The following is a 19245-nucleotide window of genomic DNA, read 5'->3' as shown; positions in this document are numbered from 1 at the left end:
CCTCAGGAAGGGGAAGCAGTGGTGGGTTGGTATGCTGGGTCAAGGTCCAAGACTTCCTCAATCCCACCTTCATGACTTCCTATGAGGAAGCAGTGCCTGGGGAATCTCCGGTGGGCTCTCCTATTTCTGGGGCTGAGGTTGCTAAGGTAGTTAAAAAGCTCTTCGGTGGCAAGGCCTTGGGGTGGATGAGATCCGCCCAGAGTTCCTTAAGGTGTGCTGTGGGGATGTCTTGGTCGACAAGACTTTGCAACATTGCGTGGACATCGGGGGCGGTACCTCTGGATTGGCAGACCGGTGTGGTGGTTCCTCTCTTTAAGAAGGGGAACCGGAGGGTGTGTTCCAACTATCGTGGGATCACCTTTCTCAGCCTTCCCGGTAAGGTCTATTCAGGTGTACTGGAGAGGAGGCTACACTGGATAGTCGAATCTCGGATTCAGGAGGAGCAGTTTGTTTTTTTGTCCTGGTCGTGGAACTTTATCACTTGGATCGTTCAACCCCAGGCCACTCTTGTAGCTGAATGTTCTACATTTTAAAAATTAGGAACCATATGTGGCACCCTGGATATCTTTCATTCATTGGTATTAATTGTGGTATTATTGCATTGCCATTATGTATGTTCCTAACTGGGCCACCACCAAATGACATATGTAAAGACATGCCAGGCTAACAATAGGATAACATAAACAACACTGCCGAGCCACAATGTGTTAATAGTAGGTGTGTGAATGATCAACAATCAATGTTATTGGCAGAAATAGAGGGCCCCAAAATCAATTTTTGGTTACGGCTCCATGGAGGTTTGGTAGTACAATTTTGTACTCACATTTTTATTATGTCCTAATTTTTATTGTTGTTTTAAATATACTTTTAATATCCATTAATGCTTTTTATTCTTAGTTATTTGTGTATTCTTTATATATTGTTAAAATGCTACATATTATTTTAGGTGAGGGAAAATTCAAACTAGTGAAATCACAGCCAAAGCATGCAAATATGACTCCCCCTTATGGAATTTTTACACAAAAATATATTTCAGAATAATTACCACCAACATCGTAATTTTTGAGTAAATGAATGATTCTGATCCACATCTTGTTGTATAACTCATACTAGAGATGGTTTCCTTTAGCTTGTTAGCATTAGCATATTAGCATCTAAGTTTCGGACTGTTTGTAACCGTTTATTTTTACACAAATAATAATAGATCAATTTTGGTGTAAAAAAACATGTGTGAATGGTTTGGAGCATTCACACAATAAATAGGTGAAATGTTGTAAAACAACAATCAATATTGTGAAAGATCTCAAAATGATTGTAACGGAATTGATATGGAAACGATAAACACGGTTAATGAAGAGATTTCACAACCTTTAACGTGTATCAGCAACCTATCATTTTAAACAGACAAACTCCTAAATAAAACGAAAATAGCAAAAGTTGAGCGAATTTATTAGACTGGAGACAAACAACACTTTACAAACTACAGACCTGTTTCTTTACTTCCACAATTTTGTAAAATAATTGAAAAACAGTTTTTTTAACAACAGATTGGACACATTCATAAATACAAATTAAACACACACAGACAACCAACAGCCAACATTTCAACATCAACGGCATTATTGGAAATAGCGGAAGAAATGACCAATGCAATAAATGGTAAACAGTGAGCTGCTGCAATGTTTATGGATTTATTAAAAACATTTGAGACAATCATATTATTTTAATAACAATTTAGAATGTTGTGGAATCAGATGGTTGGTTAAGAAGCTACTTAACCAACAGGAAGCAATACGTGAAGCCAGGCAAACAAACGTCTACAGAGTTAAATCTATCTGGTGGCGTACCCCAGGGATCAATACTGGGACCAAAAGTGTTCAATCTTTATACAAACGACATTTGTAAAGTTACAAAAGACTTCAAGTTAGAATTATTTGCAGACGACACAACTGTGTTTTGTTCAGGAGAGAACACACAGAAGCTAATACAAATAATAACCTAAGATGGTTTGACAAAAACAGACAATCTTTAAATCTCAATAAAACCAAATGACAAGTGACTGTAGTTAAACACAAATACAAATAGACAGAGTAGGCACTGAAAGAGTAAATTAAATACAATTTCTAGGTGTAATAATAGACAAAATGAACTGCTGCATCACCTCCGAGTTAGTGAAAGTTCATTTTAGATTATACATCATGCCCCTCACGAGTAAGGTTGTTGCCAAGTTGGTTAACTTTGGCATCTAACTTGGACTTGGAACTGACGATAAAGACACAAGAAGACGCTTGTTTGTGGATTGTTAAATATATTTTTTTACCTGCATGATAATTATGAATAATTCTTCATCTAAACGGGAAGATATACACAACCCAACAGTCAACATCCCAGTGAGAGCAGATGTTGTACGGTAAGTGATTGTTTTATTATGTTCGTAGTTTGTATTTCTTGTTTAGTACTTAGCAATACTGCTACTTGCTGGATCTGCTTATCAATCAGCTTCTCTGTATGTTCACGCGCAAAAATATATGTTTCTGGATCGCCATTTGTCCCAAAGTAGTCTTTGTTGGCTTTCATGAAGTCTGCCATGATTAGTAATAGTTGTTGAACGAAATAGCAAACATTCTGCCATGCATGTTTTCTTGACAGGAAGTTGACAATTGTTTTGTACCAGTGTGTTTTATTTTGACAGCGTTTGAGGAAGTCGCAAGGTATGATGGGAAACTTGTAGAATGCTTCTCTAAACACACAGTGAACGTTGGAACTTTCCGTCGTGTTTTGAGCCTTCATTTACTTCAAATGAAAGTAAATAAGTTGTTGCAACACTAAGGTGAGAAGATTGTGCCATTTTTAAGCATCGTTTCCATGTAGTCGTTATTTCCGGTACAGCAATCTATCTGTTTGTCAAATATTCATTTGTAATGTCCTTATGTGAGACTACAATTGTTTATGCAAATTAAAATGTCATAGCACTTGTGATTGAACATTAGCTAATGCATGAGTTCTAATGCTATCTATCTTGTTTGTTTTTCCGCTTGTTATTGCAGTTTCACTCGTGATTTCTGTGAGTCATAAAAGTGTCATCAGTTGCATTTGTCAACAATAAAGGGAGCAAGACGCTCTGATCCTGGCTTGTGAAACCCGGAGTATGGCAAGTATCTAGGTTAACATACTAGTATACAACACGTAGTGGGAACTGTACAGTGTCTGTGAAATTGTTGCGCGGTCAAAATGTTCCGATAATGCCTAAAATGTCCAAAATACAAAAATATAAAATGTTATTATGAACGTGCCTGTTACTACATTACATATGTACTTACAGTGTGTCTATAAAACAATGATGGAAGTTTTTAGAACGTTTTATAGGCAGAATAGATTGGATACCGTTATCTCCATTGTTAGCTGACTTTTGCTAGCGATTATGTACAAGTTAGAATGCATAAAAAAAGGAATAAAAAGTGTGCTTGTTTCTCATAATGATTTAGAATGGTAGGCAAACATTTTTTTCAAAAGTTCAGTTCTCCTTTACATGATCTTTTAAGTCATATTTAAAAACACCGTATTTATCATTACAAACTATTTATTCATTCATGTTTAAAGGGGAACATTATCACAATTTCAGAAGGGTTAAAACCATTAAAAATCAGTTCCCAGTGACTGATTTTATTTTTCAAAGTTTTTTTCAAAATTTTACCCATCACGCAATATCCCTAAAAAAAGCTTCAAAGTGCCTGATTTTAACCATCGTTATATACACCCGTCCATTTTCCTGTGACGTCACATAGTGATGCCAACTCAAACAAACATGGCGCATAGAACAGCAAGTTATAGCGACATTAGCTCGGATTCAGACTCGGATTTCAGCGGCTTAAGCGATTCAACAGATTACGCATGTATTGAAACGGATGGTTGTAGTGTGGAGGCAGGTAGAGAAAATGAAATTGAAGAAGAAACTGAAGCTATTGAGCCATATCGGTTTGAACGTATGCAAGCGAAACCGACGAAAACGACACGACAGCCAGCGACACGGGAGAAAGCGAGGACGAATTCGGCGATCGCCTTCTAACCAACAATTGGTATGTGTTTGTTTGGCATTAAAGGAAACTAACAACTATGAACTAGGTTTACAGCATATGAAATACATTTGGCAACAACATGCACTTTGAGAGTGCAGACAGCCCAATTTTCATCAATTAATATATTCTGTAGACATACCCATCATCTTCGGTGGCATAAGGGACGGTGTGAGCCAAGACATCCAGGGGGTTTAGCTCGCTCGTCTGCGGGAACAAACTGCCGCCATTGCTTGCCGTGCTACCGAGGTCCTTTGTCCCTGAATTGCTCACACACTCAGGCAGATTCAATGGGGGTCTGGCGGCAGATTTCTTTGACTTTATCGTTGGAAATGCATCTGCTTTGAGTGTCGCAGGATATCCACACATTCTTGCCATCTCTGTCGTAGCATAGCTTTCGTCAGTAAAGTGTGCGGAACAAACGTCCAATTTCTTGCCACTTTCGCATCTTTGGGCCACTGGTGCAACTTGAATCCGTCCCTGTTCGTGTTGTTACACCCTCCGACAACACACCGACGAGGCATGATGTCTCCAAGGTACGGAAAACAGTCGAAAAAAACGGAAAATAACAGAGCTGATTTGACTCGGTATTTGCTTCCCGATGTTACGTCACGTTGTGACGTCATGGCTCCGAGAGCGAATAATAGAAAGGCGTTTAATTCGCCAAAATTCACCCATTTAGAGTTCGGAAATCGGTTAAAAAAAAAAATGGTCTTTTTTCTGCAACGTCAAGGTATATATTGACGCTTACATAGGTCTGGTGATAATGTTCCCCTTTGAACCCGTACCTAAAAAAAAACTTGATAGTGATTTATAATTCATATCATAAGGTGGGCCCACTGAATCCGGACTGACTCGTGGTCCGGCTCTGGAACACAGTACAGACTTTAAAGTAGCAGTAGAGTGGAAAAACAAGTTGCCTCTATATAGAGGTTATTATCATATATACCTGATTTATTACATCAAAAGACTTCTTGAGTTTACAAATAAAAATGTATGATCAAAATAGTATCAATCCCTTGGAGATTCTCGAGCCGTTTTGAGAATTAATGACGAAGCTAGTCAAATGATCGCGTGACGCAGTGTTAGGAAACACAGATCTCTTCCCCATCAACAACAATGCTAATCAAGCAGACTTTGAACGATTACTTTGGGAAAAATCATCATACAGAACCGTATATTTTAGAGCCAGAACACAAACAGCCTGAGTTTTAGAAGCTGAGTACTAAACGGATGCATCAGCAGCATGGCTAGGTGCTAAACATACAAACTAACCATAATAAACCAAACAATTTCCACATTGTTGCGATGCTGACCGACAGGGCGCACGCGTAATTCCGTTTAGATGGAGATTCAGTCGCAATCCTCATGAAGAGTTAAAAGATAGTTGCCGCAACCAGCGTCTTTTTCGCCATCTCCGGTAATGTCAAAGTCGACGAGTCTCTCGGTCCATGGCCACATTTATCTACTACCAGGTAAGAGATGCATGAATTATAATCTAGAATTTACTTTTAGCAAGTTTGAGACCAAGCAGAAGCAGCTGCCGGCTCAGTGTGTCAACAATAGCAGCGTAAGCTAGCATTAGCTCACTGCTATCAATGCGCCGCTAAAATAGGCCATCTGCGTTGACACTTAAAACAACATCACTCATATTTGGTTATTTTCAGGTCACGATATGTAAATAGAGTCTTGTTGGCGGTTGCTAGATAGTATTAGAGAGTATAATGGGCGCAACAGAGGACCCTTTATCTGTTGACTCAATTGTTGGCTATTTATTTATGATTTCGAATGCATGACAAAAAAAGCCAAGCATATGTGTTCTTGTCTTCCATAAGGATTGTGAATGACAAACAGCACGTGTCTTTCCAATGTTTGTAAATTTCTAATATGACTGATCTGATAATATAGTCAGAGTGCAGAAGCGTTACCATAGTGACGTACAATATACGGAAATTCCATCCATTCATTTTCTACCTCTTGTCCCGTTCGGGGTCGCGACAAAGATATTTCGAGCGAAATATTCAAAATGGCGGACGGAACTTGTGGCATTTTAGACAGTATTTTCCCATACTTTGCGGATTGTAAACACAATTGGATATGATTTAATGGATGCAATGATACACAAATAAGCATATACAATCAACTTGTTTTTCCACTCTACTGCAGTAGACCATTAGTACCGGTAACTCTGCAGGTGTCCATTCAGAGAGGACTTCCAAAAAGGAAGTTATTCTCCGGTGTGTGTTCTCATGTGTATTTGCATGTTACGTTTGTCAGCGTATCTTTTACTACACACTAAACAACTGAAAGGTTTTTTTCCTGTGTGTGTTCTCATATGTCTTTGCATTTTGCGTTTGTCAGAGAATCCTTCACCGCACACTGAACATTTAAAAGGTTTTTCTCCTGTATGTGTTCTCATGTGTGTCAGCATTGTTCCCCTTTGAGAAAACCTTTTGCCGCAGTTTGAGCAAATGAAAGGTTTTTCCCCTGAATGTGTTCCCATGTGTCTTTGCATATTTTGTTTTTTGGAAAATATTTTACCACATTCTGAACAACTGAAAGGTTTTTCCCCTGTATGAGTTCTCATGTGTATTTGCATATTAAGTTTTTCAGAGAAAAACTTACAGCAAATTGAACAACTAAAAGGCTTTTCTCCTGAATGTGTTCTCATATGTATTTGTATAGTACCTTTTTGGGAGAATCGTTTACCACAAAGTGAACAACTGAAAGGTTTCTCCCCTGTGTGCGTTTTCATGTGTGTTTTAATACTACCTTTTTGGGGGAATTTCTTACCGCAAACTGAACAACTGAAAGGTTTTTCTCCTGTATGTGTTTTCATGTGTATTTGAATACTACCTTTTTGGGAGAATGTTTTACCGCAAACTGAACAACTGAAAGGTTTTTCTCCTGTATGTGTTCTCATGTGTATTTGAATATTACGTTTTTGGGATAATATTTTACCGCAAACTGAACAAATGGAAGTTTTTTTCCCTGTGTGTGCTTTCATGTCTGATTCCATGTCTTCATCAACTTGTGACGTTGAGTCGTCACTATCTGATAGTGGAGCTAAGAGGTTGTCTGCTTGTGATTCCCCACTGTGGTATCCATCACCTTCTGTTGTCATGTGTTGTGGTGAGCTGCTGCTTGGAGGCTCCACCTCCCTCTTCTCCTCACTTGGACTGTGATGAAGCTGTGAGGACTCAGGTGGTTTGTCTTCATGGTCTTCAATCTTTACAGAGACAACAGTCAGTGGAAACTTGGTGAGCTCAGCCTCCTCCTGCCCTAAAAGACACTCTCCCTCCTGAGTGATCCAGACTTTTTCATCTTCCTCTTTAAAGTGGGGGGGCTGTGGTTTCTCCTGCTTCAAAGGGGAGCTCACCTCCAGCAACTGAGAGAGAGGCTCTTCTTGATGAACAATCAGCTGCTGGATGTCTGCAAGACAAATAAGAGTTATTACAAATAATAATACAATGATTTAACACATTTTAATTAACAAGGTGATGTTTCAAAAGCAATGTGTACATCTATTTTAGTAAATTATATGTTTTAGCTCTTGTGGTTTGAGGACACAAAACTTAGGAAGTTGATTTATTTGTCCTCATGCTGAACAGCAGGTTGCTTATTAGGTGGGACAAAAACTAGGTTTTAATTACATGCAGGTAAGATGCTTGTCTCATTTATTTGTCTGTAATGTTTCCACAAATTCCGGACCCAAATGTCATAACTGACTTATCTACATTTCTTTATTTACTTTATCTTTTTACTTATCTATATCCTAACCCTGTTATGTGCAACACTCATGTTGTTTTAGCTAGCTTCTACGCACCAAACTGGGATGATGAACAGTTCATTAACAGATTTTACTCTTCTTTTCTCAATGTTGAATAATATAATATGATCAGGGAGGTTTCAATTTAAACTCAGCTGTGATGTTTAATTCTGTGGTGAGAAAACGTGACATATCTGACTTATGGAGGTTCAAATTCAAGTTCAAAAGAAGAATCTTCCTTTTTTCCCCACACATTCACTGTCAAAAAAACGTTTTTCTTTGTGCAGACAAAATGCAGACAAAGTTTGATGCTGCGTTAAAGGCCTACTGAAATGCGATTTTCTTATTTAAACGGGAATAGCAGGTCCAATCTATGTGTCATACTTGATCATTTCGCGATATTGCCATATTTTTGCTGAAAGGATTTAGTAGAGAACATCGACGATAAAGTTTGCAACTTTTGGTCGCTGATAAAAAAGCCTTGGTCCTCCATGCCCTGGTACAACTCTTCTCAAGAGTGGGTGAGGAGGGAGGTGTGGCCAGCGCTGCCTGCAGGAGCGGAGGTCACCGCCTCTGTCCATGTTGCTGAGGACAGAGCACCATCAGACGGGGGCGTGGCAGTGCCGACGGCAAGACACAGCTGAACAGGTGATTAGGTCTCCCAGGTGGTACGAGTTATCTAATCACCTGTTGTCTTTAACAGTGGCGGCCGGGAACAGTAGAGGAGGAGGATTTGGAGTGACTAAAAAATCACGACCTGCTGAAAAACATTTGTTTAAATTGATGAACCTTAAAACTCTGTTAAAAACTGCACACCTGGCTCCTGTGATGTGTGTGGCAGTGGAACTGCTAGGAAGCGACTTTCACAGTGGGATTCCTGGATGAAGTGCTGACTGATCAGGGCACTAACTTCATCTCCAAGCTAATGCAGTTGGTCCACAATCAGCTGGGATTTATATATACTACTTGTCCAGGGTGTACCCCGCCTTCCACCCGAAGGCTGCTGAGATAGGCTCCAGCACCCCCCGCTACCCCGAACGGGACAAGCGGTAGAATATATATATATATATATATATATATATATATATATATATATATATATATATATATATATTTTTTTTTTTTTTTTTTTTTTTTTTTTTAATTAATCAATCCAACAAAACAATACACAGCAATACCATAACAATGCAATCCAATTCCAAAACCAAACCCGACCCAGCAACACTCAGAACTGCAATAAACAAAGCAATTGAGAGAGAGAGAGAGAGAGAGAGAGAGAGACAGTATATATATGTATATATATATACCGGTATATATATATATATATAAATATACAGTATATATATATATATATATATATATATATATATACTGCATATATATATATATATATATATATATATATATATATATATATATATATACAGTATATATATATATATATATATATATATATATATATATATATATATATATATATATATATATATATATATATATATATATAGCATCCATAAAATTATAAAATGAACACATGTGGAGTTATGCACTTACAAAAAAAGGTTAAATAACTGAAAAGGTTATATATTCTAATTTCTTCAAAATAGCCACCCTTTGCTCTCATTACTGCTTTGCACACTCTTGGCATTCTCTTGATGAGCTTCAAGCACACCTGTGAAGTGAAATTCATTTCAGGTGACTACCTTTTGGCGCTCATCGAGAGAATGCCAAGAGTGTGCAAAAAAGTAATCAGAGCAAAGGGTGGCTATTTCAAAGAAACTAGAATATTAAACATGTTTTCAGTTATTTCACCTTTTTTTGTTAAGTACATAGCTCCACATGTGTTCATTCTTAGTTTTGATGCCTTCAGTGACAATCTACAATGTAAATAGTCATGAAAATAAAGAAAACGCATTGAATGAGAAGGTGTGTCCAAACTTTTGGCCTGTACTGTATATATATATTATATAAAGTAGGGCTGTCAGCATGTGATTGATTTAAAAAATATATTGTGTTATCATAAATTAATCAATATTATTCACACTATTTGTTATGACTAGGGATGTCCAATAATGGCTTTTTGCCGAAATCCGATATTGTCCAACTTTTTAATTACCGATACCGATATCAACTGATACCGATATCAACCGATACTGATATATACAGTCGTGGAATTAACACATTATTATGCCTAATTTGGACAACCAGGTATGGTGAAGATAAGGTCCTTTTTTTTAAAATTACTAAAATAAAATAAGATAAATAAATTAAAAACATTTTCTTGAATAAAAAAGAAAGTAAAACAATATAAAAACAGTTACATAGAAACTAGTAATTAATGAAAATGAGTAAAATTAACTGTTAAAGGTTAGTACTATTAGTGGACCAGCAGCACGCACAATCATGTGTGCTTACGGACTGCATCCCTTGCAGACTGTATTGATATATATTGATATATAATGTAGGAACCAGAATATTAATAAGAGAAAGAAACAACCCTTTTGTGTGAATGAGTGTAAATAGGGGAGGGAGGTTTTTTGGGTTGGTGCACTAATTGTAAGTGTATCTTGTGTTTTTATGTTGATTTAATAAAAAAAAAAAAAAAAAAAAAACATTAAAAAAAAACAACAAAAAAAACGATACTGATAAAAAACTGCTTCCGCGGTGTATGTGGGAGTTGAAATTATGTTTTTATTTTTGTTTGTCTATGAATGGTGCACAATACGTATCATTTACTTTCTTATTTTATTGTTTTTTTTGTGCGTTTTACTTTTAAACTGCGTGTAGAAGTGGCACTGCTGAACTGGCAGCTTGTTGCATCAGGTCTGTGCTCTTCTAATGTATTTGATGTCTTTTGTGTTATTTAATGTTTCCCTCTTGTTTCCTGATTTGTTTACCTTATTTGTGTGGACATTTTGTATCTGCATACTTAACCATTTTGGGATGAATAAAGTCTATCCTATCCTACATATTAGGGAATCCCGATCCGATATTAGGATCGGATCGGCTGCCGATATTTGCCAAAAATTGCGTATCGGCAAGGCATGGGAAAATGCCGATCCAGATCCAGTTTAAAAAAAAACTCCGGTCCGTGTTTTCCAACGCACCTATTTAAATAATACATTCCACTTTTCTGCTGCGCCGTAATTTCCGTTCCGCATTTTCCAGCACACCTTCAACACATCCACAATTCTCACGCAGTTGCTTTTAGCTGCTGGCATTACACGACAGGCTCTTCTCACTCTTTCCTGTGTCTCCCTCACAGACAGCGAGCGCACCTTCTTACACACGTCACATACTGTCACGTCATACGTCACATACTGTCACGTCATACGTCACATACGTATACGTCCTCTCTCAGCAGAGAGCGAGGTAGCGGCATGGCTAACGTTAGCTGTGATGCTAGCGCAGCCGCTAAGGTGCGCGCCTGCTCAAGCGTCCTCTGCGCACGGCAAATCTATGCCACGCACAAAATCAAATAAAAAAATAAGCGCTTAACAATTTTCGACACACGGACACGACAGAGACAACAGTTTTCGTCATCATTGTTCAAATATTGTGACGTCTGTCGAGACGCTTATCTCCATTCGGTGCCACAAATCCACACCATCAAAATGGCAAAAAGTTCCACATCAACACCGTATGAAAATATTAGTGATTTTTTTAGTTGTGATTTCCTTCTGTGCATGAAAGTTTAAAAGTAGCATATATTAATGCAGTATGAAGAAGAATGTTTTAATGTAGACATGCAAGCCTTGAAAGAACATTTTGAAAATCAAGACTGCATTTCCTGCAAATGGGTGCATTTCTACCCTATATTTTAACTTTAGATTTATTCTCATATCAAACTCTTTTGGCTGTCTTTTTGACACTTACATCCGGCGCCCCCCTCCACACCCTGGATTATAAATAATGTAAATAATTAAATGTGATTATCTTGTGTGATGACTGTATTATGATGATAGTATATATCTGATAGTATATATCTGTATCATGAATCGATTGTAGCTGAGATAGGCTCCAGCGCCCCCCGCGACCCCGAAGGGAATAAGCGGTAGGAAATGGATGGATGGATGAATCAATTTAAGTGGACCCCGTCTTAAACAAGTTGAAAAACTTATTCGGGTGTTACCATTTAGTGATCAATTGTACGGAATATGTACTTCACTCTGCAACCTACTAATAAAAGTCTCAATCAAAACACATAGAATCATCATACTGCTGTGATTATATGCATCAAGTGTTCATTCAAGGCTAAGGCAAAATATCGAGATATATATTGTGTATCGCAATATGGCCTTAAAATATCACAATATTAAAAAAAGGCCATATCGCCCAGCCCTAGTTCAATGATGCCATTTCTGTTTGTCATGTATAATTTTGTCTATTTTGTGTTTATCCTTGAATAAACAGGTCAGTTTCTTGTTACCAACCATTGTGTATTATTCAAACTCCCCTAATTCAGCTGGCTAGTTGTTATCAAGAGTACTAAAACCCTTTTCAACATGATTCTGACAACTAAGTAGGCTAAATAACTTTAAACTTTAATACATGCTCGGATAGGCCAGTATCGGTCAGTATCGGTATCGGTCAGTATCGGTATCGGATCGGAAGTGCAAAAACAATATCGGTATCAGATTGGAAGTGCAAAAACCTGGATCGGGACATCCCTACTACATATGTTATAAATTTATTGCAGAAAAGCACAGAAACATACACTCATTAACAACAATTACAGCAGTGATGAAAATTGTTAATGTCCATCGAATACATTACTTGTCTTACTTATCGATGCACAAATAGGAATGTAACGATTACCGGTATTAAGATAAATTGTGGTAAAACTCCTGACAGTTACCGTAGTACTCTTTGTGTATATTCACCACTAAACCTTAAAATATGCTGACATTCGCGCTGCAAAGGGTAAATAAACAGTAGCCATATTGAATGTTTGCCTTCATTTAACCATGTGAGGTAGGTAAGATTTTAAAAAAAAAAATCTTTTTGGGGTAGGGACTTGTCCAGGGTGTACCCCGCCTTCCGCCCGAATGCAGCTGGGATAGCCTCCAGCTACCCCTGCGACCCCAAGAGTGAAAAGCGGTAGAAAATGGATGGATGGATGGATGAAATGGTTTTGTTAAAAAGCAAGTATATCTCCAACGTGAGAGAGAATGTTGGACCCTGGATGAAAATCTGCTACAAACATTGTATTAGATGGTATCTGGATGTTGTGCTTACTTGGAGTGTGATGAAGCTGTGAGGACTCAGGTGGTTTGTCTTCATGGTCTTCAGTCTTCACACAGACAACAGTCAGTGGAAACTTGGTGAGATCAGCCTCCTCCTGCCCCTGAAGACACTTGCTCTCCTTTCCTTCTTTACAGTGGGGGGCCTGTTGCTCCTCCTCTTCCTCTTTGACATGAGGGGAATGTGGGTGATTTTCTTCATCATTAAAATAAGAGGGCTGTGGATCTTCCTCTTCCTCTTCAAGAGGAGGGGGACTTGGATCATTCTGCTTTGAAGTGGAATTCCCCCCCTTTTCTTTTCGACATCCAATCAGTTGCTGGACATCTGAAAATGACAAAAAAAAAAACATTTTAACTCAGACATGTACAATATTATATACTACATGAAATATATTTTTTTTTACAAGTGAACAATGTCATGTGGAAAATGTATAACTTGTCATGTCATGACATCACGGGCAACAAAGTTATGGATATATGGATATATAAGCTCGACATAAAACAAGAATGGGAAAGAATTCCACTTTCAAAGCTTCAACAATTAGTTTCCTCAGTTCCCAATCGTTTTTGTTGTTAAAAGAAAAGGTGATGTAACACAGTGGTGAACATGCCCTTTCCCAACTACTTTGGCACGTGTTGCAGCCATGAAATTCTAAGTTAATTATTATTTGCAAAAAAAAATTAAGTTTATGAGTTTGAACATCAAATATCTTGTCTTTGTAGTGCATTCAATTGAATATGGGTTGAAAATGATTTGCAAATCATTGTATTCCGTTTATATTTACATCTAACACAATTTCCCAACTCATATGGAAACGGGGTTTGTATATATATATACCGTATATATATATATATATATATATATATATATATATATATATATATACTTATATATATATATATATATATATACTTATATATATATATATATATATATATATATATATATATATATATATATGTGTGTATGTATACATATGTATATATTAGGGCTGTGAATCTTTGGGTGTCCCACGATTCGATTCAATATCGATTCTTGGGGTCACGATTCGATTCAAAATCTTTTTTTTTTTTCCAAGTCAACACGATTCTCGATTCAAAAACGATTTTTTCCCGATTCAAAACGATTCTCTATTCATTCAATACATAGGATTTCAACAGGATCTACCCCAGTCTGCTGACATGCAAGCAGAGTAGTAGATTTGAGTAACAAGCTTTTATAATTGTAAAGGACAATGTTTTATCAACTGATTGCAATAATGTAAATTTGTTTTAACTATTAAATGAACCAAAAATATGACTTATTTTATCTTTGTGAAAATATTGGACACAGTGTGTTGTCAAGCTTATGAGATGTGATGCAAGTGTAAGCCACTGTGACACTAATGTTCTTCTTTTTTTTTATTTTTATAAATGTCTAATGATGATGTCAATGAGGGATTTTTAATCACTGCTATGTTGAAATTGTAACTAATATTGATACTGTTGTTGATAATATTAATTTTTGTTTCACTACTTTTGGTTTGTTCTGTGTCGTGTTTGTGTCTCCTCTCAATTGCTTTGTTTATTGCAGTTCTGAGTGTTGCTGGGTTGGGTTTGGTTTTGGAATTGGATTGCATTGTTATGGTATTGCTGTGTATTGTTTTGTTGGATTGATTAATTAAAAAAAATAATATATATATACTGTATATATATATATATATATACACATATATATACACACACATATATATATATATATATATATATATATATATATATATATATATATATATATATATATATATATAAAAAATAAATACATATTAAAAAAAATTTTTTTTTTTAATGATAATAGATTCTGAATCACGATTCGAATATGAATCGATTTTTTCCCACACCCGTAATATATATATATACATATACACGTTTTTCTCAAATTCATAAACGAAGTGGAACACTCGCAGAGTTAACATTTCATCATTGATGACATTAATCAAATATTACAGAACATGACCAATGCAATAGATGGTAATCAGTGTGCAGTTGCAGGGTTTATGGATCTAACAAAAGCATTTGACACAATTAATCATAATATCTTAATTAACCAATTATAATTGTATAGCATCAAATGGTTGTCCTTCAACTAGGTAAAAAGCTACTTAACCAACAGGAACCAATATGTGAAGCTATAGGTGGAAATACATTTACAGCGCTGAATATATCTTGCGGCGTACACCAGGGATCAAAATTGTTCAATATCTATGTAAACTACATTTGTAATGTTACAAAGGACTTAAAGCTAGTATTATTTGCAGACGACACAACTGCATTTTTTTTCAGTAGACAACACACAGAAGCTAATACAAATAATAATAGAATAAATTAATACAATTAATAGATGTTTTGACAAAAACAGACAATTTTTGAATCTCAGTAAAACTAAAATAATGTTATTCGGTAACAGTAGAAGAGAAAGTCAAACACAATTCAAAATACACAGGAAATTTTGACAGAGTAAAAGATAGAACATTTTTTGGACGTAATCATAGATGATAATATTAACTACAAGAAATATTTCAATAATGAATAAAGAAAAACATGTTCTAGACCAAAAATCACTTCATACCTACTGCTAGTGTTACCATATCTTAATTATTGTGCAGAAATATGGGGAATAACTACAAAAGTACACTTCATTCGATACAAACCTTTTTTGTAACAAAGTTACAAAATACATAATGTTGGATATAGAGAACAAACATACCTTGTATTTATTGAATCCAAAATATTTCAATTCAATATTTTGGTGCATTTGCAGAGAGCTAAAACTATGCATGTACCTGTACCTATCCCATAATAGAATAGGATAGAATAAATTATATTTGCATATAATGAGATTAAGGACTCCAATTTAAGGTGCTGTAGTGGGAACAAATATGGGGTACAAATAAATTACACAAGAGGTAATAAAGGAAAAAAAAACAACTAACAATTGAAATAAACAGACTACTATCCAATAAAAATAATAAGCAATCCTGTACAATATACAAAACACTGTAGAAATACAAAATACTGTATAATATACAGAACAAGACAAGAGTACCGGAGTAATAAATAACAATCAGTGTCGGACGTATTGCACTCGAAGGGTAATATTGCACAGTAGGGTATTAGGGTAGGATATTGTATAGGGGTGAATTATTATTATAAGTTAGAGTTCAAGATGGTGAGAGCTCTTGACATAACCCCGGAGGGTTGTTCTGGCACCACAGACGATCTGTTGACCAGCTCTCTCCATCCCTCTCTGTCCTCAGCAGCTCTCATTGCCTCAGTGAGTTTCAAGTGAGTCCATTCTCCGATGATATCTTCCCATCTTTTCTTTTGTCTCCCTCGTCTCCTGCCACCTTGTATGGTGCCTTGCAGGATGGTTTTTGCAAGGCCTGAGGATCTGGTGATGTATCCGTACCACCTCAGTTTCCGCTTTATGACATTTAGGTTTTCAGCACCTAAGGCTTGGAATAACCTCCAATCAAATATTAAACTTCAAACCTTTACGTTGAATGAGTTTAAAGCTTCTGTGAAATGACTGCAGTCTACCTTGTCTGTATGCACATATGTCATGTGAGCAAGTTTTAATGTTGTAAATGTGATGTTTTATGTATTTGTTTGGGGACGGCGTGGCGCAGTGGAAGAGTGGCCGTGCGTGACCCGAGGGTCCCTGGTTCAATCCCCACCTAGTACCAACCTCGTCATGTCCGTTGTGTCCTGAGCAAGACACTTCACCCTTGCTCCTGATGGGTGCTGGTTAGCGCCTTGCATGGCAGCTCCCTCCATCAGTGTGTGAATGTGTGTGTGAATGGGTAAATGTGGAAGTAGTGTCAAAGCGCTTTGAGTACCTTGAAGGTAGAAAAGCGCTATACAAGTACAACCCATTTATCATTATTATCATTTGTTTACTGTTTTTGATGTAACCTTGCTGCTGCCCTCTTGGCCAGGTCTCCCTTGGAAAAGAGATCTTTGATCTCAATGGGATTTTACCTGGTTAAATAAAGACTAAATAAATAAAAAAAAGTAATGGCTATGAACTAGAAAGGCATACTTGCCAACCCTCCCGGATTTTCCGGGAGACTCCCGAAATTCAGCGCTTCTCCCGAAAACCTCCCGGGACAAATTTTCTCCCGAAAATCTCCCGAAATTCAGGCGGACCTGAGTGACGTGTCGTCAGCCTGTTTTCACGTCCGCTTTCCCCCAATATAAACAGCGCGCCTGCCCAATGACGTTATAACTGGAGAATGATCGAGGGCGAGTTCTTAGTTTCTTATGTGGGTTTATTGTTAGGCAGTTTCATTAACATCCTCCCAGCGCGGCAACAACACACAAGAGCAGTCACGTTTTCGTCTACCGTAAAGCAGTTCGTCTGCCGTAAACAGCAATGTTGTGACACTCTTAAACAGGACAATACTGCCATCTACTGTACATGCATATGTGACATTAACATCTAGGGCTTTTAGAGAGTGCAGTGCACAACTGCGCACACAACAAGGAGATGAAGCAGAATGCATCATCAGAGAGGGTGTTCAGCATGGTTAGAAAAATAGTGACAGAGAATAGAACAAGGATGGACAATTCAACCCTTAACTCAACAATGAGTAAGATGAGTGTTATGTGTGTGTATATGTGTAAATAAATGAACACTGAAATTCAAGTATTTCTCTTATCTATATATATATATATATATATATATATATATATATATATATATATATATATATATATATATATGTCTTAATGAGGTTATCCAAAAAATAGTGCTCGATACCGTAGTAGAGCGCAATATATGTATGTGTGGGGAAAAAAAATCACAAGACTATTTCATCTCTACAGGCCTGTTTCATGAGCGGGGGTTCCCTCAATCGTCAGAAAATCTCCTGACGATTGAGGGAACCCCCCCTCATGAAACAGGCCTGTAGAGATGAAATAGTCTTGTGATTTTTTTCCCCCACACATACATATATATATATATATATATATATATATATGTATATATATATATATATATATATATATATATATATATATATATATATATATATATATATATATATATATATATATATATAATAAATATATATATATAAATAGAAATCACTGAAAGTCAAGTATTTCTTATATATAATACGAAGGTCCTGAGTAGTCTTGGGTTCAATCCCGGGCTCGGGATCTTTCTGTGTGGAGTTTGCATGTTCTCCCCGTGACTGCGTGGGTTCCCTCCGGGTACTCCGGCTTCCTCCCACTTCCAAAGACAAGCACCTGGGGATGAGTTGATTGGCAACACTAAATTGGCCCTAGTGTGTGAATGTGAGTGTGAATGTTGTCTGTCTATCTGTGTTGGCCCTGCGATGAGGTGGCGACTTGTCCAGGGTGTACCCCGCCTTCCGCCCGATTGTAGCTGAGATAGGCTCCAGCGCCCCCCGCGACCCCAAAGGGAATAAGCGGTAGGAAATGGATGGATGAAATACTTGACTTGGTGAATTCTAGCTGTAAATTAACTCATCCCCTCTTGACCACGCCCCCAGCCCCCAACCTCGCCCCCCAATCACGCCCCCCCACACCCCGAAATCGGAGGTCTTAAGGTTGGCAAGTATGTAGAAAGGGGGTAAGAATATTTAAGGTTTGCTTCTTTCTACTCCTTTTCGGACATGTAAAGTTAGTAAACATGTGAGAGTAAGAAGTAAACAAACCTGTTCCATGCGACACAACTTGATGTTTCTGGAAAACAGCGTCCCGTAATTGAAGTTGTCGCCTGTTCTCCTCTTTTGATCGAGAAAGTTCCTCCTCGTACTTTGCTATCTTTCTTTCGCACATTTTCGCATAAACACAAAACTGTACACCCACACTTGATCTGTGCTGAGCGATGTGTTGATCACTTCAGCGTCTCTTTGTTTGCAGCCAGCAAGCTAAGCTAACTAGCAAACGAAGCTAACGACCGAGCTAAACTAAGCCAATCCCGAGAAAGCTTCAAAGTTCACCGAGACGAGTCGAGTGTATCCTGACACGAAGAATTAATAAACTTGCAGTTTGTCACACGATAGGCGAATTACTACGCACGTAAAATGAGAGATGAACGCAGACTTAAAGACCACACTGCTATGTTGCGTCCGTTGTAGTGAAAGCTAAA

At 37.2% G+C, this 19245-nt stretch overlaps 1 protein-coding gene across 1 annotated transcript in view; it reads right to left on the bottom strand.

Annotated features, from left to right (window-relative positions):
- Nucleotides 1–19236, bottom strand: part of LOC133613400 (uncharacterized) — a 30563-nt gene extending 11327 nt beyond the window's left edge. The window contains exons 1-3 of the mRNA XM_061970922.2: nucleotides 18809–19236; nucleotides 13081–13410; nucleotides 7185–7505 (exon numbers count right to left, since the gene is read on the bottom strand). Coding sequence (XP_061826906.2) covers nucleotides 7185–7505; nucleotides 13081–13410; nucleotides 18809–18932 — 775 coding nt within the window. The 5' untranslated portion in view covers nucleotides 18933–19236. The remainder of the gene's footprint in view (nucleotides 1–7184; nucleotides 7506–13080; nucleotides 13411–18808) is intronic.
- Nucleotides 19237–19245: the final 9 nt, after the last annotated feature.

The sequence above is a fragment of the Nerophis lumbriciformis genome, linkage group LG13 (genome assembly GCF_033978685.3).
Source record: "Nerophis lumbriciformis linkage group LG13, RoL_Nlum_v2.1, whole genome shotgun sequence".
Taxonomy (NCBI): Eukaryota; Metazoa; Chordata; class Actinopteri; order Syngnathiformes; family Syngnathidae; genus Nerophis; species Nerophis lumbriciformis.
This window is presented reverse-complemented; position numbering and strand designations above follow the sequence as displayed.